This window comes from Phyllopteryx taeniolatus, chromosome 19, assembly GCF_024500385.1.
Source record: "Phyllopteryx taeniolatus isolate TA_2022b chromosome 19, UOR_Ptae_1.2, whole genome shotgun sequence".
NCBI lineage: Eukaryota > Metazoa > Chordata > Actinopteri > Syngnathiformes > Syngnathidae > Phyllopteryx > Phyllopteryx taeniolatus.
The window spans coordinates 1,152,890-1,177,908 of NC_084520.1; the positions used below are offsets into that span (position 1 = coordinate 1,152,890).

The 25,019-nt window shown below is 46.3% G+C and overlaps 3 protein-coding genes across 3 annotated transcripts; 2 read left to right on the forward strand and 1 right to left on the reverse strand.

Annotated features, from left to right (window-relative positions):
• Positions 1 to 204: 204 nt before the first annotated feature.
• LOC133469514 (zinc finger protein OZF-like) lies at positions 205 to 4,781 on the forward strand. The gene is made up of 2 exons (XM_061756693.1): positions 205 to 641; positions 3,322 to 4,781. Exons 1-2 carry the CDS (start codon positions 479 to 481, stop codon positions 4,431 to 4,433), a joined length of 1,275 nt encoding a protein of 424 aa, XP_061612677.1. The 5' UTR covers positions 205 to 478; the 3' UTR covers positions 4,434 to 4,781.
• Positions 4,782 to 8,394: 3,613 nt separating this feature from the next.
• Positions 8,395 to 13,818, forward strand: LOC133469507 (zinc finger protein OZF-like). The gene is made up of 2 exons (XM_061756685.1): positions 8,395 to 8,930; positions 11,230 to 13,818. Exons 1-2 carry the CDS (start codon positions 8,813 to 8,815, stop codon positions 12,711 to 12,713), a joined length of 1,602 nt encoding a protein of 533 aa, XP_061612669.1. The 5' UTR covers positions 8,395 to 8,812; the 3' UTR covers positions 12,714 to 13,818.
• A 4,142-nt stretch (positions 13,819 to 17,960) lies between these two features.
• LOC133469521 (zinc finger protein 853-like) lies at positions 17,961 to 24,689 on the reverse strand. Its single transcript, XM_061756703.1, has 2 exons — positions 24,175 to 24,689; positions 17,961 to 19,103 (listed from the first exon to the last, which is right to left on the reverse strand). The coding sequence occupies exons 1-2, from the start codon at positions 24,287 to 24,289 to the stop codon at positions 18,253 to 18,255; spliced, it is 966 nt and encodes a 321-aa protein (XP_061612687.1). The 5' UTR covers positions 24,290 to 24,689; the 3' UTR covers positions 17,961 to 18,252.
• Positions 24,690 to 25,019: the final 330 nt, after the last annotated feature.

A 25,019-nucleotide genomic window follows, 5' to 3' on the forward strand; every position in this document is an offset into this window, starting at 1 on the left:
GCTGGCTTGCGGTTCAAATCACTCCTGAGTACGTTGAATCACTCATCGCACTAGTACGCGGATCACAAACGAAGAAGTTCCACGAACGAATCACTCTCATTGGTCATTCGCCGAAGTGAGTGACAACGCTGGCGAATCGCAAATCACATGGCAGGACGTTGAATGAAGTCCCGCCCCCGCCTGCTCATTGGTCATTCGCCGAAGATTCACAAGTGAGTGACAGAAGAACGCATCGTTTCATAAACTGAGTCGGTTCAGTTCGTTCACACAAAAGTTTCGTTCATCTGAACGAAACAACACGAGCGACGAGGGACGTTTGACCCAAACGTACTGTAGATTCGAGGCAGGACATATAAAAGAATCATTCGTTGAATCTTCGCGTCCGGTTGCACGTCGAAGCTCCTCGACCTAGCTTATTTTAGCTTAGCTTAGCTAAAGCTTGGCTTTGCTAGCAAAGAGCCTCGTTTGTGATCGCCACATGGCCAAGCAGAGATCAAGTGTGAGCGTAAAGTCCCGTGACTATCGTGTGCAAATGTGTGCGAGAAGCACAGCCGAGTACGAGGAGACCCTTTGTGCGGGAAAAGACGAGAACCAGCCGCACTTTCAACAACTGGACCCTCGAGTCGGGTCACACGGGGCAGGTTGGTTGACTTCTTGCTCGCACTAGTTTCGGAAATGCTGTCCATTTTGAGCACTATTCCTGTGTTTATTTGCGGGCACTGCATGACGTTACGTTTAACCATATTCGCATTCTATAACGTGGACTACGGGGGAAGGCCGGTAAGATGGCGTCGGCGTACGCAGCACATTATAGCGCTCTCAGCACTATTCGTGTTTGGAGGCACTGTTCTGCTCCAGACGACGAAAGTCGGTTGGGAACAAGTCTGCTGAATTAAATCCCCGCATTATTGTCTGGCCTGAATTGTTCTAGCAGGGCTATAATGCAGAAATCTACCCAGTAACATCTTTGCGAGCGACCGCAACGGCGCGTATGATGGTGGGATGAATTGCAACATGCAGGTGAAGGACAGGAAAGAGTTTCCTCCAAGTCGGCCTCCTCTTCGCAAGAAACCTGCACTTCATCAAGTCAATGCCGGCGACATTGATTGCAGCTCTGGAAAGGCCGCCCACACACCGGCACATCTCATCAACGAAAGAAACGGTTGACGCCACGCGTATGGAAAGGAAAGATATGAATGGGAAGATTTCACCCCACTTCTAACTTGATAAAACACCTTGCAGTGAATTGCAGATGTTTTAGTGTAGTTTGGGCTGTGCATACTTACGCACGCACGCACGCACGCACACAGCAATATCAGAATTTGGAGATTCACGTTTTATTTTGATTTTATTGATGTACTTGCTGCGGTTAAACAAATCAGAAGTTACTACTACTACTACTCGTACATCTTGTATTAATTAGGAAACGCGCCTACAATCATCTAATTAGTTTACTGATGTTAATGTTGAATGCATTACGTGACAGAGCAATGTTAGGGATTGGGAGACCACAGACATGTTCTTGTCATTTCTCATATTTGATTTGATTCGATTGGATCTTTGCAGGCTTCTCAGGATGTGTACGTTTTTTTTCTTTTTTTTTTTTACCGTTGCCAACAGCCAACTCTTATTTTTGCTGACGTGCTGCTATCGAAGTATTATGAATGTGCTGATCTCAACTCGGTAAGTTTCGTACTCCTTGAACGCTGACGGCTACATCCGTTCCACACATCCGCATTCCACACACAGATGCAATTGTGAATATTACTCGGCGGCGGACTGAAATGCGAGCACGTTGGCCTGAGGTTCCGCCTGTGCGCTTGGGACCTGCTTTGGATGAGTGACAAAGAGTTGACGAGACCAGAAAGAACAATTCTACCACTTCTGCTGTTAAAAAGTAACGGTACTTTTAGTCGCTTACAATGATCTAAATGTCGCTCGCTACTTTTATTCATCAATTTTTGCTTATCAACTATTCTGTGCGCGAGACTACGACTTCGACTTCCGCATTGGGCGCTGTTTGCGCCAATCCAATTTAAGCGCGAGTGACGTTTAAGTCTAGTTCACCAATCAAACGAAACAAGAAAGTCACATGACCTCACACAACATCTTCTATTGGGCTTCCCGGGCATAGGGATCAGAACAAAAACAACAGGTTTCTTGTATTGTAGTATTTGTCTGGTACTGCCCAAATGTGGATATTTCATCTCACTTATAACTTGAGAAAACACCGTGCAGTAAATTGCAGGTGGGTTTTTTTTTTTGTACACACTAATTTGTTTACAGATGTTAATGTCAAATGTATTAAGCGACAGAGCGACGTTAGGGATTATGTCAAAAGACAGAATGAACTAACTTCAAATTCAGAAATGGCCAATAAAAACCGAACAATCTTGTACTTAATACTTTCCTGGAGGGTGCATTTGGGATTACCCTTTGAACTTCGTGATAAATGAAGTGAAACAGACGTCAATTCTTTTCCAGAATGAGAGTGCTTAAAGAGGAGGATGCTATTCGTGTGGCACAGCTTGAAGCTGGCATCAGGTGCAGGTGCAGGTGGCGATGGGCCTGGCTCGAGTTGGAGGCCAAAACAAAAACCAAAAAAAAGCAAATAAATGAGGCAAATTTAATTGTAATCTTAAATTTGTCCATCAACATACACTTGAGCAGTGTAAATTCATGTTTTTCTGCTTGAAGAATTTTTTTTAAAAGGCAGGGGGAGCCAAACCGATGCACATACCGGAACTATATACCTCCTGGGGGCGTGTCTTTAGCCTCCTCTGTCACGCGCACCCTTCCCCCTTTCCGTCCGCATGCTGTCCTCAGTCACGTCCGCCTTTCCTCTATATAAGCAGCGTGTCGGCAGGAAATGCTCCCAGTCAGTCAAGATTTTGGAACTCGGCAATTTACGGCGCCCCGTCCATTTTGGAGAAAATGTAAGACTTTTAAGTGCGCCTTATGCTCGTGAAAATACGGTAATTTATGTTAAAATAACAAAATAAATCTCTACCAAATTGCTTATTTCGAGCCACACAAGATAGTGGCGTCTGCGATGCTCGCGGGCCGACGTGAAGCTTTCCGGTCTGCACCACTCGCTGGTCACCACAACAGAAATGCTTCATGGGAAGTTAACGGTTTGTTATGGTTGGTAACCCACTAGCTAGTGAGCTAATGAGCGAGGGCAAAGAAAAAAAATAATAATAGGAAGCTAACAACTTCGCTCGACCATCAGCACCACGCTCGGTGTTGTGTGGATTCCCACATAACAGACACTCAAGGCAAAATTAAACCAGGAGTTTTTTGTCGTCTTGTGTCTTGCAGATGACAGTGAAGATCTTCGTCCCGAGTGGCAGGAGCAAGAGCCCCCTCACATTGCAAAGGAAGAGGATGATGAAGAGGACCTGCAGTCCCCTCACATTCAAAAACAGGGGGAGGAAAAGCACCTCCACATCAAGGAAGAAGGGCAGGAGGAGGCTATCACCAGGTTGCCATGGACTGTTGTCCTTTTGAAGAGTGAAGATGACGATGGTCCAAGTGAGGAGAACAGAGGGGCAGAGCCTCCAAGTAGCAGCAGCTCAAGTCAACACATGAGAACAGAAGGTGCTGGAGAACACGCTGGAGGATCACGAGCAGATGGCCTCTTAGCTCCACAGTCAGATAGTGATGACACAACGTCACACTCTTCGGACTATCATGATGATGATGATGATGAACAGTCTGAAAGTCATCAGGCAGGTTATACTGACAAGAAAGACTGGAAAGGTTCTCAGTGTGGGAAAGCTATTGTTTATCAGCACAATTTGAAAGATCACATGAGAACACACTCTGGAGAGAAGCCTTTTGCCTGCTTAGTTTGTGGTCAAAGGTTCTGTCGGAAGGGACATTTGACATCACACACAAGAACACACACTGGTGAGAAACCCTTTCTCTGCTCAGTGTGCGGTCAAAGATTCACTCAAAAGGGACATTTGGCATCACACACAAGAACACACACTGGTGAGAAACCTTTTGCCTGCTCAGTTTGTGGTCAAACGTTCTCTGACAATGGACACTTAAGAAGACACATCAGGACACATACTGGGGAGAAACCTTTTGCCTGCTCAATTTGTGGTAAAAGATTGTCTCGAAAGAGACATTTGGCATCACACACAAGAACACACACTGGTGAGAAACCTTTCGCCTGCTCAGTTTGTGGTCTAACATTCTGTGAGAATGGAAGCTTAAGAAGACACACACGAACACACACTGGGGAGAAACCGTTTGCCTGCGCAGTTTGTAGCAAAAGATTCTCTCGAAAGGGAGCATTAAAAATACACACAAGAAACCATACTGGAGAGAAACCTTTTGTCTGCTCAGTTTGTGGCAAAGGATTCACTCAGAAGGGACACTTAAAAATACACACAAGAAAACACACGGGGGGAAAAACCATTTGAGCATATGAATATACATGATGTTTAATCTTGAAACTAATGACTTGAAATCTACATTCTTGTGTTCTATGTATCTTTTTAAAGGCTACCTATGGACAAGTGTGGAGAATTACCATTCGTGCTAAAACAATTGAAGCGATACAACTGCTTTGTCCAATGTCTTGTGATGTGCATTTCTAATAAGCAAACAATTGATTGAAATAGATGGAAAATTGCATATCTGACCCCGAATAAAATGGACATACATTTTGTAATGTAATGTATTACATTACTATATCACATTGTACAGTTTCTCATCTACACATTCAAAGTGAAAAAACAGAATAGTTACAAAAAAGAAAATGAATTAAATGATGTACAAGCAAAAGAAAAATCAGCCTCCAGATAACATAATTATTTTGTATATAGCGAGATAGATTTGTTAGCTTTGCTAGCTTCATAAAGTTATTAAAACATTTGCACGTGACTGTGCACTTGTAATTGACCTAGGTAGAATTAGACGGTCTTGATACGACAGCCAGGACCTGTTATTGTATTTCAAATAATAAGACTCACAAAAAGGAACTGTGTGAGAAACACCTACTCACTTAAAAATGAGATGAAATGTGCCAAGTTCCCTTTGAGATGAAAACCAAACCAGTCCAAAAACATCAGTTCAAGGAGAACATTCAGTTCCATTGAAAGTTTCAAAAGATGGTAAAATAAAAGTGTCCAAAATGTGGAAACTGGGCCAAACAAAGGCACCATGCCCGAATCATTAGTGGGTTTAAAACCATCAAAATGTCGGGTCACGTCGGGTCGACTAGCCTCTGCGAGTCCCACCAACTCAGCCGCTTGCGACGAATAATAACAAGGGAGCGGTGACGAAGACACGACTCCGAAGTCGTCAACCACAGCAAAGATACTGCGGCAGGAACCCCGTATCAGGGTCCCGTGAAGAAGAGCCATCTGCGTAGAAGACCAAATCTGGGTTTTGCAAGGGCGTGTCAGAGAGGTCAACATGAGGTGTACATAAATATTGTAACTCAGAAACGCAACAATGTGGCTCCCCCTTTTCAGGGAGGGGCATGAGAGTGGCGGGGTTGAGAGTTTTGCAACGCTGTACCGTTACACGAGGAAGTCCCAACAACACCGTGTTGTTTCGGAGCCAGCGTGAAGCAGACAAGTGCGAAGAGCGTTGCTCCTGCAAGGTAGAATTTACACAGTGAGGAACGTACAAAGTGAGTTGGGCGTACCCCACGTAGTCACATGTACCAAGTACAGCCTGTCCACAGGCTGCCACCACGCGGAGGCACGCGGGAAGACCCCGCGCCACCGGATCAAGTTGATGAAAGAAATACCCCACTGGGCGGAGACGGTCGCCATGGCGCTGAAGTAACACAGATGTCATGATGCCATGGCGTTTGTCCACAAACCGAACAAAGGGCTTGGATGAATCTGGAAGCCAATGAGTGGGGGAGGACCGCAAAGCACACTTCAGGTGTTCAAAGGCAGTGGTAGCCTCAGGCGTCCATTTGACGTGTGATGAGGAAGTGAGTGACTTGTCCAGGGTGAGAGAGCGCACAGCAGAGTCATGATCAGATCAGAGTTTGGTCCGCATATCCGGCAGTAAGTCGGACTCGTTACCGGTGAGGGTCGGACTCTGCCAAGGCTGCCCTTGGTCATCGATTCTGTTCATAACTTTTATGGACGGAATTCCGGTTTGGTGGCCTCAGTATTGCATCTCTGCTATTTGCGTGATGTGGTTCTGTTGGCTTCATCAAGCCGTGACCTCCAACTCTCTCTGGAGCAGTTCGCAGCTGAGTGTGAAGCGGCTGGGATGAGAATCAGCACCTCCAAATCTGAGACCGTGGTCCTCAGTCGGAAAAGGGTGGCGTGCCCTCTCCGGGTCGGGGATGAGATCCTGCCCCAAGTGGAGGAGTTCAAGTATCTTGGGGTCTTGTTCACGAGTGAGGAAAGAACGGAACGGAAGATCGACAGGCGGATCGGTGCGGCGTCTGCAGTGATGCATGCGGACTTTGTATCGATCCGTTGTGGTAAAGAAGGAGCCAAGCCGGAAGGCGAAGCTCTCTATTTTCCGGTCGATCTACGTTCCTACCCTCACCTATGGTCACGAGCTGTGGGTCGTGACCCAAAGAACAAGATCCCGGATACAAGCGGCCGAAATGAGTTTGTCCGAGCTCTCCCTTAGAGATAGGGTGAGAAGCCCGGTCATCCGGGATGATCTCAAAGTCGAGCCGCTGCTCTTCCAGAACGAGAGGAGCCAGATGAGGTGGCTGGGGGATCTGATTAGGATGCCTCCCGGACGCCTCTCCGGTGAGGTGTTCCGGGCAAGTCCCCAGGGACGACCCAGAGACTCCGTCTCTCTGCTGGCCTGGGAGCGCCTCAGGATCCCCTCGGAAGAGCTGGAGGAACACACTCCATAGATTTTTCACTCCTACGGGTCATGATAGGTGACGTACACACCGGGAATTATTTTTTGCTCTCCCTCACTTCTCATTTCCAGTACTCGTTAGAAGCGCTTCTTGTTTTTACAACATTCGAACGTCTTCAAAATTGTCGGAGACCCGAACCCCTGACAGTCGGCCTCGAACCCGGGGACCCAAACCCCTGACCCCCGGACTTGAACCGTGAAACTTTATAACCTGAGCTTTAAGGACTCGAACCTTAGCAATAGAATTTGAGGAGCGCAATTAGCAATACCGCATAATACAAAGACAAGATTGTTGCAACCAAAATACACTCTTCTTGTTATGTGCCGGACTCACTCAACATTAGCCGTTAGCCTGAAGAAACGGCTGAGCCAGTTCATCTGCGTCACATCCGAGTGTGCCCAAAAAAGCACCCGTGGAACTGACCAGCGCATCATATCGTGCGTGCGCGTGTGTTTGCTTAGCGAGTAAATCAAAGTCAACGCTCCCGTCAATAATTTCACAACAAAACGCAATGCAGAGTCCAGGGGATGGGCAGCGGACACCGTTTCTTTTCTCCTTGCTGTACGTGGAAGCTAGCTCATGCATGCAGCGCTGAAAGTGCTCCAAAATCCTTTTCCGGATTAATATGTAATATGTCGGTTGACCAAGCCCCACAAAGTTGCCATTTTTTTTGTTTGTTTTTTTAAACCGACCTTGAAAATGAATTTTTGCCATATCCAAAATTGTCCTCTTCAGTAAATCTATTTCATGCAATTAGGACACTATTTACCCGAACCAATCAGAGGATGGGGGAAAATACCAGCAGAGTGGTGGATCTTTTTAACGGTGTGTGTGTGTGTGTGTGTGTGTGTGTTTATCCCTGGTTGAGACCAGGACTTGGGATCCTGAAGGCCTTGGGCAGACTACATTTACATGCAACAGACAGAAGCTGAAATCCATCCATCCATTTGCTGTACCGCTTTATGCTCCCTAGGGTCGCGGGCTGCTGGAGCCTATCCCGGGACACCCAGGTACACCCTGAACCGGTCGCCAGCCAATCGCAGGGCACATAGAGACAAACAACCATTCGTGCACACATTCACACCTCCGGGCAATTTAGAGTGTTCAATGAACATGTTTTTGGGATGTGGGAGAAAACCCACGCAGGCACGGGGAGAACATCCAAACTCCACACAGGCGGGGCCGGGATTTGAACCCCGGTCCTCAGAACTGTGAGCCAGACACTCTAACCAGTGCAGTAACATAGATAATTTGGCTAATATCATCATATTTGGCTGTCTGGATTCAATACTGAATTGATTTTCGGCTCGAGGGTGAGGCAGATGCGCTTCCTGGCCCATACATGTTCTGAAACTCGGTAGACGCCTCTGATCAGTATGAAAAAAAAATAATTCCCAAAACAATTCCATGACCGTTGCACCCTCAGTAATAGCCTTTCTGGCGTATTCGTGTCGAAATAATGTTGCGTTAAATATCTCACGGTTTACGACAGAGTTCCGCTCCAATTTGTGAAATCACAACGCACTGGAGTCTGTCACGTACAGCCCAATGACAGTCCACACTCCTTACCGGTAGGTGGCGGAAATGGACCATTCCGTTGTTTGCCAACTGCCAAATAACCCGAGAAGAAGAAAAAGGACAATCCCACGTCCAGAGCAGCGAGGAGGGACAAACGCGCTTCACTCAATCTTCCTGAATTGGTACCGAACGTGTCAAGTACGCCTCGACGCAGGACGTCTATTACTACTTCGCCGGACTAAAACGTCATTCGTGGACTCTTCGTGTCCGGTTGAACTCATGAACTCGTCTCGGTGCACATGGACATTTCTCGGCCTAGCTTACCTTAGCTTAGCTTAGCTTGCTAAAATATAGAGACGCGTTCGTGATCAGCACATCGCCGAGCAGAGATCAAGTGCGAATGCAAATTGCTGTGATTGCCGTGTGAAAATGTGTGCAAGGAGGACAGCAGAGTACGAGGAGGAGCTCCGGGGACCAGAAGAGCCACAAAGTCAACGACTGGACCCTGTTCGCAAGCGGCAACCTCGCATGGTGTCACGCAGAGGAGGTTCGTTCACCATATTAAACTTTTAGCCGAAACAATATTAGGTCAATTGGGTTAGCGCCTTTTAGTTCATCGGTTTGATATTGATACTGGTTATAAAGAACGCAGTCAAATGTTCATTTCAGTCTATGCTGCAGGCTGCTAGGAAAATGGATGGTTTATAATTTGGACACCCTTTATTTAAACCATGCAAACTTTTTTTGGCCCGTCCCCCCTAAGAGAATCGGAATCGAGAATCATTTGGAACCAGAATCAAAATGGCACATTTGGCTGCAACTGCATCCGTCCGCCAGACATCGCAAATTTAAAGACAAGGCAGATTGAGCCAATGAATACATATTGAAGCCATAATTTAGTAATGATTACAATTAAAGTACCGCCTAATCAGTTATTTTGTTGTTTTGAAATCGTAGCAATTGGCTTCCCCGCCGTCTGTCTGCCGTCTTATCACGAAGGACAGAGGGAACTCTGTCAATTATCAAAATGTAGTTTATTCGCTGTTATGAAGGTAGCGGTGGGCATCGTTTGAAGTTGAGCGATTCCGGTCCCGATTCCGACTCCTCGTTTCGATTCCGATTCCGATTCTTTTAGGGGGCTAGGTCCAAAATGTTTGCATGGTTTCAATACAGAGTGCTCAAATTATGAACATCCATTTTCTCAGCAGCCCGCATCATAAACTAAAATGAACAGTTTACTTGGGGTTCTTTATAACCAGTATGAATATCAAACCTGTGAACTAAAAGGCATTGTGTGTTAAACTAACCCAATTGACTTAATAGTCAATAATTAAGGTAGCATCAATCAATCTGCCGTTTTATTTCAGTGATAAAAGTCTATCGTTCTGAAACAGAGAATGAACCTTTGCGCCATTTTCAGCCGAAACATTCTTGCCGACGAAGTTTGGGTGCATCACTAGTGTAGACCATATAGTATGCCACGCAATGAAAGTACGGACGCCGTACCTCACTTTGTTTCTTAATTAGCACCGCGAAATCGGTGCTGTCGATGTTACATTGCTCTTCAGACTTGAACACAAGGTATTAAGTTGATTTTATTTTAATGGGATTCATGGGTTGTTGTTCAGTCATATCGGCAGATTAAAAAAAAATCTATACATATATTTCACAAATTCTCGCAAGGTATGTAAACTTATGAGCGCAACTGTACATATATGCAGTCATACGTACCCCTGTCATATTGGAATGAAAGTGTAGGCTCCACCTTTTTGATAACCTCTAGGTGGCGGCATCTTAGAATGAACGTGTACACCTTTCTCATAACCTCTAGATGGCGGCATACATTTATAAAATGGAAGTGGTTTTTTTTCTCCATTTTCCCCTATACCTATGTATATTGCGCACGATTGACTTTTGACAATTTTGGGGGGGAAACGAGAAATTATGGTATAGATTGTTGATTCTTTCAAATGTCTTAAATTTAACCTGGCTTAAGCTGTCGGAACCCTGGTGTGTGTGTGCGCCCCCCTCCTCATCATGGCTTTTATAAGGTTTCTAATTATGCGTGCGCGTGCGTTGTTTGACCTGTAAAATGTGTGTGTGTGGGTGTGTCCTAGGCGTTTCTAGCTCATTTTTGGGGGTGCTGATTTGAAGCACCCCTAAAATGAATCCCAGCACCCATAAACCTCTTAACCTAGAATCGCCCCTGCTTTAACATGTCACGTCTTGTTTTTTGTGTGTTTTTTTTATAAAGGTTCCAAGCCGAATAAAATGTTATGAACAAAAGGCGCCTTGAGGCACAAAATACAAATTCTGACTCTCAAATTGCAACGCGAAACCACTTATTTCAAGCCTTGAGCTTGTGGCAGCTGGGGTGTGGGTCTTGTCCGCTATCACCTGCTCTGTGCCCACTGGCTCCTGAGCTAGCAAGCTAACAAGCTCGCTCGACGGCAGCTGTGTCGGCACCTCGCTTGATGCTGTTGTTGTGTGGCTCCTCACATAACAGTGACGCTCATGGCAAATGGTCAAACTTTTTACTAAGAACAGCAGCATGTTTCTTAGCCTTTATTTGAGGACAGACACTTGAGCACATGGCGTGCGAATGAACGTATTTGATTGACAGGTAAAGGGCTCATCTCCAGTGCCTTCAGCGGACACACCCGCACACTCCTGCACCTCGAGGGCTAGGGTTGGCAGGCTTTTTAAAAGCACTGTTCTCTGTGAATTGTTAAATTGACTTTATTTTGATCCCTTTTGTCTCTTTAAATATAAATATAAACAATACCTCACAACAAAGTCACAACATGAGAGTTGATTTGACCAAGTTTTTTTGTCTTGTCTTGCAGGCCACAGTAAACATCTTGGTCCTGAGCGATGGGAGCAAGAGCCCCATCACATTAAAGAGGAAGAGGAGAATGAAAGGTTCTACCACATGAAAGAGGAAGTGGAGCTGCAGTCCTCTTACATTAAAAAAGAGGAGGAGGAAGAGGATATTACCAAGTTGCCAACGACTGGTGTCCTTTTGAAGAGTGAAGATGAAGATGGTGCAAGTGAGGACAACGCAGGGGTGGAGCCTCCAAGCAGCAGCTCAAGTCAACACATGAAAACAGAAGGTGATGGAGACCACTGTGAAGGGTCACACGCAGATGGCCTGCTAGCTCCACTTTCAGATAGTGATTACACAACATCACACACTTCTGACTATGATGATGAAGGTCATAAGGCAGGTCACACTGATAAGAAAGACTGGAAATGTTCACAGTGTGGGAAAGCTTTTGCTTACAAGAGCATTTTAAAACGACACATGAGCGCACACACTGGGGAGAAGCCTTTTTCCTGCTCAATTTGCGGTCAAAGATTCTCTCAGAAGGGATTCGTAACAAGACACAAAAGAACCCACACTGGGGAGAAACCTTTTGCCTGCTCAGTTTGTGGTCAAACATTTTCTGAGAATGGAAGCTTAAGAAGACACACAAGAACACACACTGGTGAGAAACCTTTCACCTGCTTAGTTTGCGGTCAAACATTTTCTGAGAGTGGAAGCTTAAGAAGGCACACAAAAACTCATACTGGAGAAAAACCGTTTGCCTGCTCAGTTTGTGGTAAAAGATTCTCTCGAAAGGGACATTTAGTATCACACACAAGAACACACACTGGTGAGAAACCTTTTGCCTGCTCAGTTTGTGGCCAAGGATTCTCTCACAAGGGACACTTAAAAATGCATACAAGAACTCACACTGGAGAAAAACATTTTGCCTGCTCAGTTTGTGACAAAAGATTCTCTGAGACTGGACTCTTAAGAAGACACACAAGAACCCACACTGGGGTGAAACCTTTCTCCTGCTCAGTTTGTGGTCAAAAATTCTCTGAGAATGGAAGCTTAAAAAGACACATTAGAACCCACACTGGGGAGAAACCGTTCGCCTGCTCATTTTGTGGTCAAACATTCTCTGAGAATGGAAGCTTAAAAAGACACTTGAGAACCCACACTGGGGAGAAACCTTTCGCCTGCTCAGTTTGTGATCAAACATTTTCTGAGAATGAAAATTTAAGAAGGCACACACGAACGCACACTGGGGAGAAACCGTTTGCTTGCTCAGATTGCGGTAAGCCATTCTTTCTGAAGCAACATGTGAAGAGACACAACTGTGTTGGTGTGAGTAGTAGTGATCAATTAAAGTTTCCCCTCTCATCCGAAGCGGCTTCATCAGTTCATGCACCAAGGCTAGATAAGACACCTCCAGCCCAATTCATGTGCGATGTCTGCGAAGAAAACCAGAACAGTCCAGTTGCGACCGATCATCATTGCCCTGAGAATGGAATGAACTGAATGAATGACAATATGCGCAGGCATGGATGCTTAACCTTGATATTTGACTTTAAATCTGCATTCTTGGTTTCTATGTACCGTTTTATGAGAAACATTTTTGAAAATTAGCACTTGTGCTGCTTTTTCCATTATTTTTGAGATGTGCATTTAAAAAAAAGTCAACTATTGATGGAAATAGACCGTGATTGTAAGATTGTAAGAGAAAATTGCATTTGTGATCGTGAACCAAATGGAAACTTATTTTATGTAATGTAGGATATAACTCTATAAAATTGCACCGTTTATTGTCGATGTACTTGTATTTTCTTTTATTTTGCTTTGTCTTACTCTGCTTTCCGCTGCCATGTCAACATTGCGAATGAGAATCTGTTCTCATTTACCTCAAGTAAAAGTTGAATAAAAATAAATGAATAAAATACTGCACATCTTTTCAAACGGTGACAGTTGTATTTCGTGGAAGGATTGTCAAAAATAATAGCAATGCAGATGACCATATTAGGAGTAAGGAATTAGGAAAGGAATTTAAAAAGATGAGCAGTCACCTTATCGTGGTGGAAGGGTTTGTGTGTCCCAATGATCCTAGGAGTTGTCTGTGGCTTCACGCCCCTGGTGGGGTCACCCATGGCAAACGGGTCCGAGGTGAGGGACCAGACAAAGCACGGCTGAGAGACCCCTATGATGAATCATATAAATGGATGTAGGTTTCCCTTACCTGAACGCGGGTCACAGGGGCCCCCCTCTGGAGCCAGGCCTCGAAGGCGAGCGCCTGGTGGCCCGGTCGGGCACAGCTAGAAATGGTAACGTGGATCCCTCTTCCTATGGGCTCACTACCTGTGCGAGGGACCATAGGGGGCAGCGTGAGCTGGGCAGGGACCTTGGCGATCCGATCCCCAGCTACAGAAGCTGGCTCTAGAGACGTCGAATGTCAGGTCTCTAGCATGGAAGGAGCCCGAGCTGGTGTGTGAGGTTAAGAGGTTCCGACTAGATATAGTTGGCTTTGGCTCTGGTACCAGTCCTCTTCATAGGGGTTTGACTCTCCACTCTGGCGTTGCCTGTGGTGAGAGCCGCCGAGCAGGTGTGGGTATACTTATTGCCCACCGACTCGGCACCGCTAAATTGTGGTTCACCCCGGTGGACAAGAGGGTAGCCTCCCTCCGCCTTCGGGTGGGGGGGACAGGGGCCTGACTGTTTTTTGTGCCTATGCACCAAACAGCAGTTCAGAGTACCCACCCTTTGTGGAGTCCTTGGAGGGGACACTGGAGAGCGCTCCCGCTGGGGACTCCATTGTTCTGCTGGGGGACTTCAATGCTCACGTGGGCAATGATAGTGAGAAACTGGAAGGGCGTGATGGGGAGGAATGGGTGTGAGGGTCTGCTGGGAGCGTCTGGCAGAATCCCCTGTCAGAAGGAGTTTGAACTCCCACCTCCGACAGAACTTTGCTCACATTCCGGGGGAGGGCGGAGGACATCGAGTCCGAGTGGACCATGTTACGCGCCTCTATTGCCGAGGGGGCCTACCGGAGCTGTGGCCGTAAGGTGGTCGGTGCCTGTCGTGGTGGCAATCCCCGAACCTGTTGGTGGAGGTGAGGGATGCCGTCAAGCTGAAGGAGTCCTATCAGGCCTTTTTGGCCTGTGGGACTCCTGAGGCAGCTGATGGGTACCGGCTGGCCAAGCGGAATGCAGCTTTGGTGGTCATGGAAGCAAAAACTCGGGCATGGGAGGAGTTCGATGAGGCCATGGAGAAAGACTTCCGGACGGCTTCGAGGAAATTCTGGTCCACCATCCGGCGTCTCAGGAGGAGGAAGCAGTGCACCATCAACACTATGTATAGTGGGGATGGGCCGCTGTTGACCTCGACTCGGGACGTTGTGAGGCGGTGGGGAGAGCTCTCCATTTACCGGTCGATCCACGTTCCTACCCTCACCTATGCTCACGAGCTGTGGCTCGTGACCGAAAGAACAAGATCCCGGGTACAAGCGGCCGAAATGAGTTTTCTCCGCAGGGTGTCCGGTCTCTCCCTTAGAGATAGGGTGAGAAGCACGGTCATCCGGGAGGATGTCAGAGTGGATCTGCTGCTCCTCCACATTGAGAGGAGCCAGATGATGTGGCTCGGGCATCTGATTCGGATGCCTCCCGGATGCCTCCCTGGTGAGGTGTTCCGGATACGTCCCACCGGGAGGAGACCAAAGGGATGACCCAGGAGAGACTATGTCTCCCGGCTGGCCTTGGAGCACCTCGGGATCCCCCCGTAAGAGCTGGATGTGCCTGGGGAGAAGGAAGTCTGGGCATCCCTGCTAAAGCTACTGCCCCCGTGACCCGACCTCAGATAAGCGGAAGAAAATGGATGGATGGAAGTTACACAACTAGCTGACTGTGTTTCGGCGTGAAATGAAGGCATGGTGTCCCTCCACATTTCGGAGCCACCAAAATTGAACGGGACTCTCCGACTTGCCACAGTTTGTAGGTATGGCTTTCTAACCAATAAAGTTTTCTTTGTTAAATGAGCTTGTATCAGTGAAGTGTTCCTCAATATTGACCCAGAGGGGCCCGATGCATGCACCACAAATTGGAACAAACACACACGCCGTGATCCGCAGCTTGCCGTCAGTCCTGAGTTAGCTTCAGGCAGGCAAAATCCAAGGCGAGTGTTCAGGGACTGTGGGTAATAACGGGGCGTTTAAAACTAATTGTTTGGGCAGAACCGGCTGACGAACACCAAAATCTCGTTTTTGGGGTGCAAATTAAAAAAGGGGAGGGTGTTAGAAGTCCTCCATTTTGCCAAAGAGAAGATAACGTAAATGTGGGAAATTAAGACAATATGTGAGATGAAGTAAAGGTTATGTGAAGAAGTACATTGCTTGATTGAGTAACGTTAGTGATGCCAAATCAAGGGTGAGAAGCTCGGTCATCTGTGAGGGGCTCAGAGTAGAGCCGCCGTTCCTCCACATCGAGAGGAGCCAGATGAGGTGGCTGGGGCATCTGATTCGGATGCCTCCCGGACGCCCCTCCGGTGAGGTGTTCCGGCACGTCCCACCGGGAGGAGACAACGGGGACGACCCAGGATACGCTGGAGAGACTACGTCTCTTGGCCTGGGAACGCCTCGGGATCCTACCGGAAGAGCTGGATGAAGTGGCTGGGGAGAGGAAGTCTGGGCGTCCCTGCTAAAGCTACTGCCCCCCCGACCTGACCTCGGATAAGCGGTAGAAAGTGGATGGATGGATAGATGAATGTAAAAGTATTACTATGGGGCTGTGTCGCTATTTGGGTCTGTCCTTGGGGTGATGTCATTCTAAGATGAATTCCTCCAATTCAATTGTGTACCCTATGAGTACAGGACAGCCTGAACACCCTGTGGAGGTAACTAATTTCAGCCGCTTTTATCCACGATCTTGTTCTTTCGGTCTAGACCCACAGCTCGTGACCGTAGGTGAGGGTAGGAACGTAGACCAACCGGTAAATCAAAAGATTCTTTCGGCTCAACTCCTTCACCACAACGGACCGAGGGTGAGTCCGCACCGCTGCAGACGCTGCACCGATCCACCTAGCGAGCTCCCGTTCCATCCTTCCCTCACTCGTGAACAAGACCCCAAGATGCTTGAACTGCTCCACTTGGGGCCGGATCTCATTCCCGACCTGGAGAGGGCACTCCATCCTTTTCTGACGGAGGACCATGGGCTCAGATTTGGAGGTGCTGATTCTCATCCCAACCACTTCACATTCTGGTACGCACCGCTCGTTTGCCGTGGGATGTTCCTCGCAATGTTCTCCCATTCGAGGTTAGCAGCAATGGTGCTAGATTGCTAACCTTCGCTAACATGCCGCCACCGGCATATATAAATAATGCGGCACTTTATTGACAGGCGATGCTGTGGTTATACTGTTACCAATCATATGCGTCACTGGGCTCGGAGAGAATTGTAGGATTATTCGATTGGCAAAAGGACATTTCTGCCAATCGCAAGTCCCTTGGCGCAGCAACAACAATGAGGGAAATATTCACCTAGGGAGCGCCCTGTAGCGTACAAACAGCCCCAGCAGCTCAATGTTCAATAAAGTTAAAACAATTTTTTTTAAAAAGCGGCCCAGCAGCTGCCCTTAAAGCAACCTGGTGCACCGGGAATTCTCTCGGTATTCCAGGTTAGCCACTCCGGGCCTGTGATGCTTTGTAACACCAGTGACACAGTGTGAAGGAAAGAAACATGAATGAAGAAACACGTATGAGTATAAAACAGATGGCTGACTGAACAACTCATTGGGGGAAAAAAAGTAACTTATGATGATGCAGTCATACAACTGCGCATGTAAAATTGAACATTTGTGAGTTTTATGTGTTCTATACATCTCAGTGCAGTTCCACACTGTCAGACGTATCTGAAACACCTGTACTTCATTTTTGGACCGGTGAATGTTCAAAATTTGAATTATGAACTATGAACTGAACTACTTCATTTTTGGAATAAAGAGCTGAACTTGAGGTTCAGTAAAGACTAAGGACGTTCCGCCCCCCTGTGCCTCACGGAGACATGGCTTTGTGAACGCTTCCAGGCTTACAACGACACCGGGCAGACCGCGTCACAGAGTTATCAGGGAAAACAAAAGGCGGCGGGATACATATCAGCGGAAAATGGTGTACCGACGTCCCGGAGCTCAGCACACACTGCAGGCTGGATTTCGAGTCACAGTTTTTTAACTGTAACTCATTCGCCGCGTTAGTTCACATCTTTCATACTAGCAACACATTCCAAAAAAGCTGGGACAGGGTCATGTTTACCACTGTTCATTTTCAATGGCAGACAGGCCAGTCGAGTAGCCGCACACTTTTACTATGAAGCCACGCTGTTGTAACACGTGCAGAATGTGGTTTGGCATTGTCTTGCTGCAATCAGCAGGGGTGTCCATGAAAAAGATGTTGCTTGGATGGCAGCATATGTTTCTCCAAAACCTGTATGTACCTTTCAGCATTAATGGTGCCTTCACAGATGTGTACATTACCTATACCATCACAAATGTTGGCTTTTGAGCTTTGCGTCCATAACAGTCCGGATGGTTCTTTTCCTCTTTGGCCCGGACGACACGATGTCCACAATTTCCAAAAACAATTTGAAATGTGGACTCGTCGGACCACAAAACACTTTTCCACTTTGCATCAGTCCACCTTAGATGAGCTCGGGCCCAGAGAAGCCGGTGGCGTTTCTGGGTGTTGTTGATAAATGGCTTTTGTTTTGCATAGTAGATTTTCAAGTTGCATTTACGGATGTAGCGCCGGACTGTATTTATTATTACAATATTATAACACTTGTCCACAGGAGGCCTTTAAAAAGGTACATAAAATACAAGATTGTACAGACTGAAAGTTATTACTGTAGTTTCAACATTGCGCATCATGCCTGTGAATATTTTTATTCGTCCAAGTCATTTCATTCTCAGGGCATTGAATCGGTCATAACTGGACTGTTCTGGTTCTCTGTTCTGGGAGAGCTGTCCTATCTAGCCTTGGTCCATGAATTGATGAAGCCTGCTCGGATGAAAGGCGAAACCTTCATTGATTACTGCTGTTCTCACCAACACACATGTGTGTCTTAACATGTAGCTTCTGGGAGAATCTTTGACCACAAATTAAGCAGGCGAAAGGTTTCTCTCCAATGTGTGTTGTTCTGTGACATTTTAAGATTCTCTTATGAGAGAATCTTTGGCCACAAAGTGAGCAGACAAAAGGTTTCTCACCAGTGTGCGTTCCTCTGTGACTTTTTAAGGTTCCCTTATGAGAGAATCTTTGGCCACAAATTGAGCAGGTAAAGGGTTTCTCTCCAGTGTGTGTTCTTGTGTGACATTTTAAGGTTCCCTTTCGAGAGAATATTTGGCCACAAATTGAGCAGGCAAAAGGTTTCTCCCCAGTGTGTGTTCTTGTGTGTCTTGTCAAATGTTCATTTCGAGAGAATTTTTGACCACAAACTGAGCAGGTTTTACTTGAGCTGCTGCTTGGAGGGTCCGCCCCTCTGTTCGCCTCACTTGGAACTTCATCTTCACTCTTCAAACAGTCACCAATCGATGGCAACTTTGGCAACAACATCAGATGGCATAAAATAAACTTGGTAATATTATCCTCCCCTTTTATGTGCGGGGGTACTATCTCTTCCTCTTTTATGTGGGGGGTCTGCAGCTGCTCCTCCTCTTTAATGTGAGGAGGCAAAGGGACACCAGTCGATGGCAACTTGGTGATAGCCCCCTCCTCCTCTATGATGTTGACATGCTCTTCCTCCTCTTTTTTAATGTAAGGGGACTGGAGCTCCTCTTTCTCTTTGATGTGATGAACCTCTTCATCCTCATCTTCCTTTTTAATGTGAGAGAGCTCTGGCTTCTGCCGCTCAGGATGAAGATCTTCACTGTCGTCTGCAAGAGACAAGACAAAAAAAACTATGGTTTGGTAAAATCCGTTCTCATGTTGTGACTTTAATGTTCCGAAATATTGTTTAGCTTTATATTTAAAGGGACTGTAAAGGGACCAAAGATAAAAAGCATATCTGACACTTCACAGAGGAAGAGTGCTTTTGAAAACCCTGCCAATTTTGAATGGAATGAAAAAATAAATAAATAAATCACCATATACTTATGTAAAATAAGGCCTCCCCTCGAGCTGCAGGACTGTGGGCATGTCCGCTGAAGGCGCTGGAGACGAGCAGGTTTTACTTGAGCTGCTTGAGCGTCTGCCGTCAACTACAGTATAAAAAATGTGTGCCGTTGTTAGACCTATCACGATAATTACTATATCGACTTATCGCTGCGATCTAACAAGCTAGCTTGCGAACTAACGAGCTAGCCTGCAAGCTAACGAGTAGAGCTAAAGAGCTCGCTTCACTGCGGCGATGTCATGTAAAACCGCATTGTTGTGTGTGTTACTCTCCAATTAACACAACAACAGGAACGTTAACTGTTTATTAAGCATAACCTCAGTGACACAACGTGATTCCGCCAGTAGTTGACTACAGCGAATCCATACATCCATCCATCTTCTGAGCCGCTTCTCCTCACTAGGGTCGCGGGCGTGCTGGAGCCTATCCCAACTAACATCGGGCAGGAGGCGGGGTACACCCTGAACTGGTTGCCAGCCAATCGCAGGGCACATACAAACAAACAACCATTCACACTCATATTCACACCTTCGGGCAATTTGGATTCGTCAATTAACCTAGCATGCATGTTTTTGGGATGTGGGAGGAAACCGGAGTGCCCGGAGAAAACCCACACAGTCACGGGGAGAACATGCAAACTCCACACAGGGGGGCCGGGGATTGAACCCCGGTCCTCATAACTGTGAGGCAGACGCTCACAGTTTTATACTTTTATTTTAAAAAACACTTTTTTAAAAACAACATAAGTAGTTAAAAACTAAATCTCTGTCGCATACCAGCTCTGTCGTGAGCCGCCATATTTACACCTAAATGATAACTTCACCGCACATTTACGTTGAGATGGAGCATGGTCATACAGAGCTTTTCCCGGCTCAATTCCGAATGGCTAAAATTTCATTCTGAACAGTTTAGCAAAAGGAATATTCCACCCCTGTGAAACCGAAAGAAATTCTATTCAGATTCAGACTGTTTATTCCAATTGAGATTTTTTTATATGAAGCATTTAAATCGGTTTGAGCATCCAAACCGATTATTATCGGAATAGAAGGCCCCATGTAAACCAACCTGGTCTTGCAGTTCTTTATTCTTTATTTCAATCAAAGTAAAGAAAAATAATTTAATACCGAAACAAGAAAGCAATTTGTAATAATAACAACAATACTTATTTAGAAGCAATAAAATGAGTAATAGAAAAATAATAAGGGCAGGCCTTATTTTTCATGATTTCAGAGGCATTAAAAAACATTATCATGCTAGTTTTTGGGAAAATATATCATCGTAAAAAATCGTTATCGTGACAGGCCTAACAGCTGTTTTCAATAAACAGTAAATTTGTCCTTGCATCGCAATTTGAGATTAAAAATGTGCATTTTGCGCCCCATGGCGCCTTGTTCATACCATTTTATCACTAGTATGGGGGTGCTTTTTTTTTGTTTTTTTTTGGGAAAAATTCATTCATTCATTCATTCATCTTCCGTTCCGCTTATCCTCACTCGGGTCGCGGGGGTGCTGGAGCCTATCCCAGCTATCTTCGGGCGAAAGGCGTGGTACACCCTGAACTGGTCGCCAACCAATCGCACAAACAAATCACACAAAACTATGGGATAATACAAATAAGAGAATAGACTGTATTTGTCATTTTGCCATAACAAATCCTCCCTTTTGATAATCAAACAAAATGAAAAAGTCGTAAATAATGATCTGATAGAGATAACGTATTAAACAAACAACCTGAAAATAAAAACATCCACAGTTTCACACCAACAAGTAGGTTGAAGAAAATCCTTCATAAACAGGTTGCAATTCAATCTCACACACAAAAAAAAACAATAGACCAAACAATGTGAGTCTGGGTCAGTCATATCATCCAAACAGTCAGCACGAGGAAAAAGTTCAAGAAAACATCAGTCACAAGTAGGAGAGGAGAGTGTTGCAGGGTCAATTGGGGCCACATGCGTATACTGGACAAACGCAGAGCCAATCATGCACAAGAAGAGTGAGACAGAAAAGAAGCGCAATACGATATAGCCAAGCCTGCCAATTGAGTCCAATGAACCAGCTAGAAACAAGAACCTCAAGGACGGTATGGTGAAGGTGCTGTGGGCAGGTCAAAGAAGTTAAGGTGCGAGGAGAGAGTGATGACGAATTGGGACGTGGGGAAGGTGCTCCATGAGGGTTTTCAGCAGCATGCGGCATGAAAGAACAAACATTGTCACGATAGAATAGTATCGATGTTGAATGGACCCGGAAGCAGACAGAGGTGGAAGAAGTTGTGGAGAATGGGTTTCTTTGTATTTGAGTTCAGGGTGGGCTCTCCAAGGCGTGCAGGTGGACCGTCGGGACAAGGAACGTGTGGGCTTGGCGGCGTGGCTGGAGAGAACAGCAAGGCGGGGAGCACGGAAGGAGCACTGCGGACGAAGAGGAACACAGAGACGAGTACAACTGTGGGGAGTAGCGTTGCTGGCGTGCGAGGATAGAGCCGATGTACCACGGTTGAACATTAATACTGTGGCGATAATAGTAAGAATGATCGTATTGCCTTCGGAGGGAGGTAGGCCAGTTACGAAGTCCAAGGGGATGTGGGACCAGGGGCGGCTCAGCATAGGTAAGGGGCGCAGCAGACCAGCCGGGGGCAGATGTAAAGTCTTCCCTCGGGCAGACACGGAGCAGGCTCAGACAAACTCCCGGGTGTCTTTCACCAGACTGGGCCACCACAAGTGCTGTTGTACGAATTGAATGGTTCGGGTGGTTCCGGGATGCCAGGTGAGTTTAGAATTGTGTGCCCACTGAAGAACGTCAGAACGTGCCGCATTGGGTACAAACAGCCGGTCAGGAGGTCCAGTCTTGGGATCCGGTTGGGTCTTTTGAGTATTTTTAACCACCTGTTCGATCTCCCAAGTGGCTGCCCTGACGAAGCAGGAGGAAGGAAGGATGGGTTCAGATGTTTTCCATTCATCCCCCTCTCGAATGCGGATGAGATTGTATGCATCGCGTAGATCCAATCTAGTGAATATATGGGTGTCGCAGATGGGTCCAAATGAGGGGTCAATAAGGGGCAGTGGATATGTATTTTTTACGTGATGTCATTGAGTCCACGGTTATCGATGCAGGGGCGGAGAGTGGTATCTTTTTTCCTCAACAAAGAAGAAGCTGACTCCCACGGGGAAAGAAGAGATCCGGATGAGTCCCGAAGCCAAGGAGTCACGGATATAGTCCTCCATAGTCTTTTTCTCAGGGCGGGAAATGTTGAAGAGATGCCCGGATGGGCGAGGGGCTCCCAGAAGCTCAATCGCGCAGTTGTAAGGGCGGTGAGGCGGTAGTGAAATGGAAAGGTCTTTGCCAAAAACTGGAGAGAGGTTGTGATATACGTCCGGCACCTGGAAGAAGTTGACCGGTGTGGCAGGTGGTTGAGGTTTGCTGGAGGGCGGCATGGCAGAAAGCAGACAATGCGAATGGCAGTGAGGACTCCACCTCACTGATAGGTTGATAGGTGGCTCGAGGAGAGTGACCGACGTGCATTTGGGAAGAAATGAGGGGGACTTGTTGAGAGAGGTTGCTTAACGAGTCCGTCATCTTACAGAGAACTTTGTCCTGTCTTCCAATGTGGGCGTCTTGGTAGAGTGCTGATTGGCAACAGGTGGGGGGCCGAGGTGGTGCTGATTACTGGGAATAGAGAGAGGGAGAGAGGGGTGCAAAGCACTACCCAAGCTCCAACAACGGAACTGCAGGGACAGACCATGACAAACATAGCAGTTCGAGCGATTTTGAGAGCGTGCCACGCGATGGGCGTAAAGAAACCAAACATTCATACTGTAGGAAGTGTAATTAGCAGAGCAAGTGGCAATCGTATGTCACCAAAGAAGCTCGTCGTGGTTGTCACGTCTCACAAGGTACGAAATTGTGTCACTCGTGCACTCACTGTCGTAGTCTCGCCACGCTGCACGATTTGCATATCTGTTGTTGACCAATACTGGCCACTCATGCCAGAGGAGCGTCTGCTCCATTTGCACACTGACTGAGGAGTATCTGCAACATTTGCACAATCGACATTGTCCCAGATTATCGCACTACTTCGCTTGAAGTCTCGGCGCCCTTTGCACAATGGTCATTGCACCGGACTATTGCAATATTAGTCTTTCGAAGTGCTCTAAGTGCTGGAGGCCTCTGCATCTTTTTGCACAATTGTCCAAAAAAAAAAAATGTACCGGCATTACCAGATAACTCGCAACCTTTTATTGCTCAGTGACTGTTATGGCTGTCTCAAGAAATAATAACGTCCAAATATGAAATGACAATGAAATTATAAACATCCGTGCTTCGTGACATGAGTAAATCAATGTTTTTTTAATTTCTCAATGACGTCAGGTCTATTTCTAGTCTATACATTTAGGACATAAAAAACCGAGTGTGGAGAGTTTTATCCTTATACATTTTATCCTCACTAGCGTCACGGGCGTGCTGGCGCCTATCTCAGCTAAATCTGGGCGAGAGGCACCCTTGGACTGGTCGCCGGCCAATCCTAGGGCACACATAGACAAACAGCCACTGAAAGGCTTAAAATATTGGACTCTTTAACATATGGGTTACATTTTCTGAAACAAGTGACACAAAAAGTAATGACCCGATAAAGTGAAAATGATATTCTGTGTTTTATGTTTTGGGTTTTTTTTTTTTTTTTTTGGTCTTCTCAGAACCGTCAGATCTCAAAATCAAGCAAGTACTTAACCTTGGATATCTTTTTTTTGGGAACAAAGTCACAAGCCTAGTTTGACAAAGCGAGGACGAGATGTGCAGACATCTGTTTTCAAATGTAGAGTAAGACGTGAACAAACCTGCTACGCCTAACCCAACTCGGTGCTTCTTGGAAACGGCGTCCAGATGTTCACTTCGTCGCTCCTTCGGTCCCCGAAGTTCCTCCTCGTACTCTGCGGTCCTTCTTGCACACATTGTCACACGACAATCACAACACTTTACGTGTTGACCACAAACGCGTCTCTTTTGTTAGCAAGCTAAGCTAATCCAAGCTAAGCTAATCGAAACTAAGCTAGGCCCGGGAAGCTTCGACGTGCACCGAGACGAGTGCAACCGGACACGAAGAGTCCACGAATGATGTTTTAGTCCAGTAAAGTCGTGATGGACGCGCTGTGTCGAGGTTTCTGCGCTTTGGGTACAAATTGAGGGAGAAAATATTTATATTGATTTCAATAATAAGCGTGCTAAGTGACAGTTGGAGGAGACTCTGTACGGCAAGGCCACTTGGACAAACTTCATGTCACTAATACACAAAAAATAATTATGAAAGATTACATTAAACAACATTGACAACACAGTGTATGTCATTGAATCGATTTGTGTTTTACAACGCTTATTCACAGGAAGTCCCTATATCGCCTCTGGGCGTTATTTTTCGCGTGTTCGCGAAACAAAGTTCGTCCAAGAGGAGTTGCCGTACATTGTGGCTGGTGCTCGACACCCGCGGACGTCTTCTTATTTATTGATTGATTTATCGACTGATTGATGGATTTTTTTGAAAAATATGTTTCAACACAAGATCAGAGATCAAGTGTGAGCCTAAAATATTGTAATTGTCGTATGAAAATGTGTGCAAGGACAGCAGAGTACTTGGAGGGACATTGAGCACCAAAAGAGGAAAACCAGCGACAAAGTCAAAGACTGG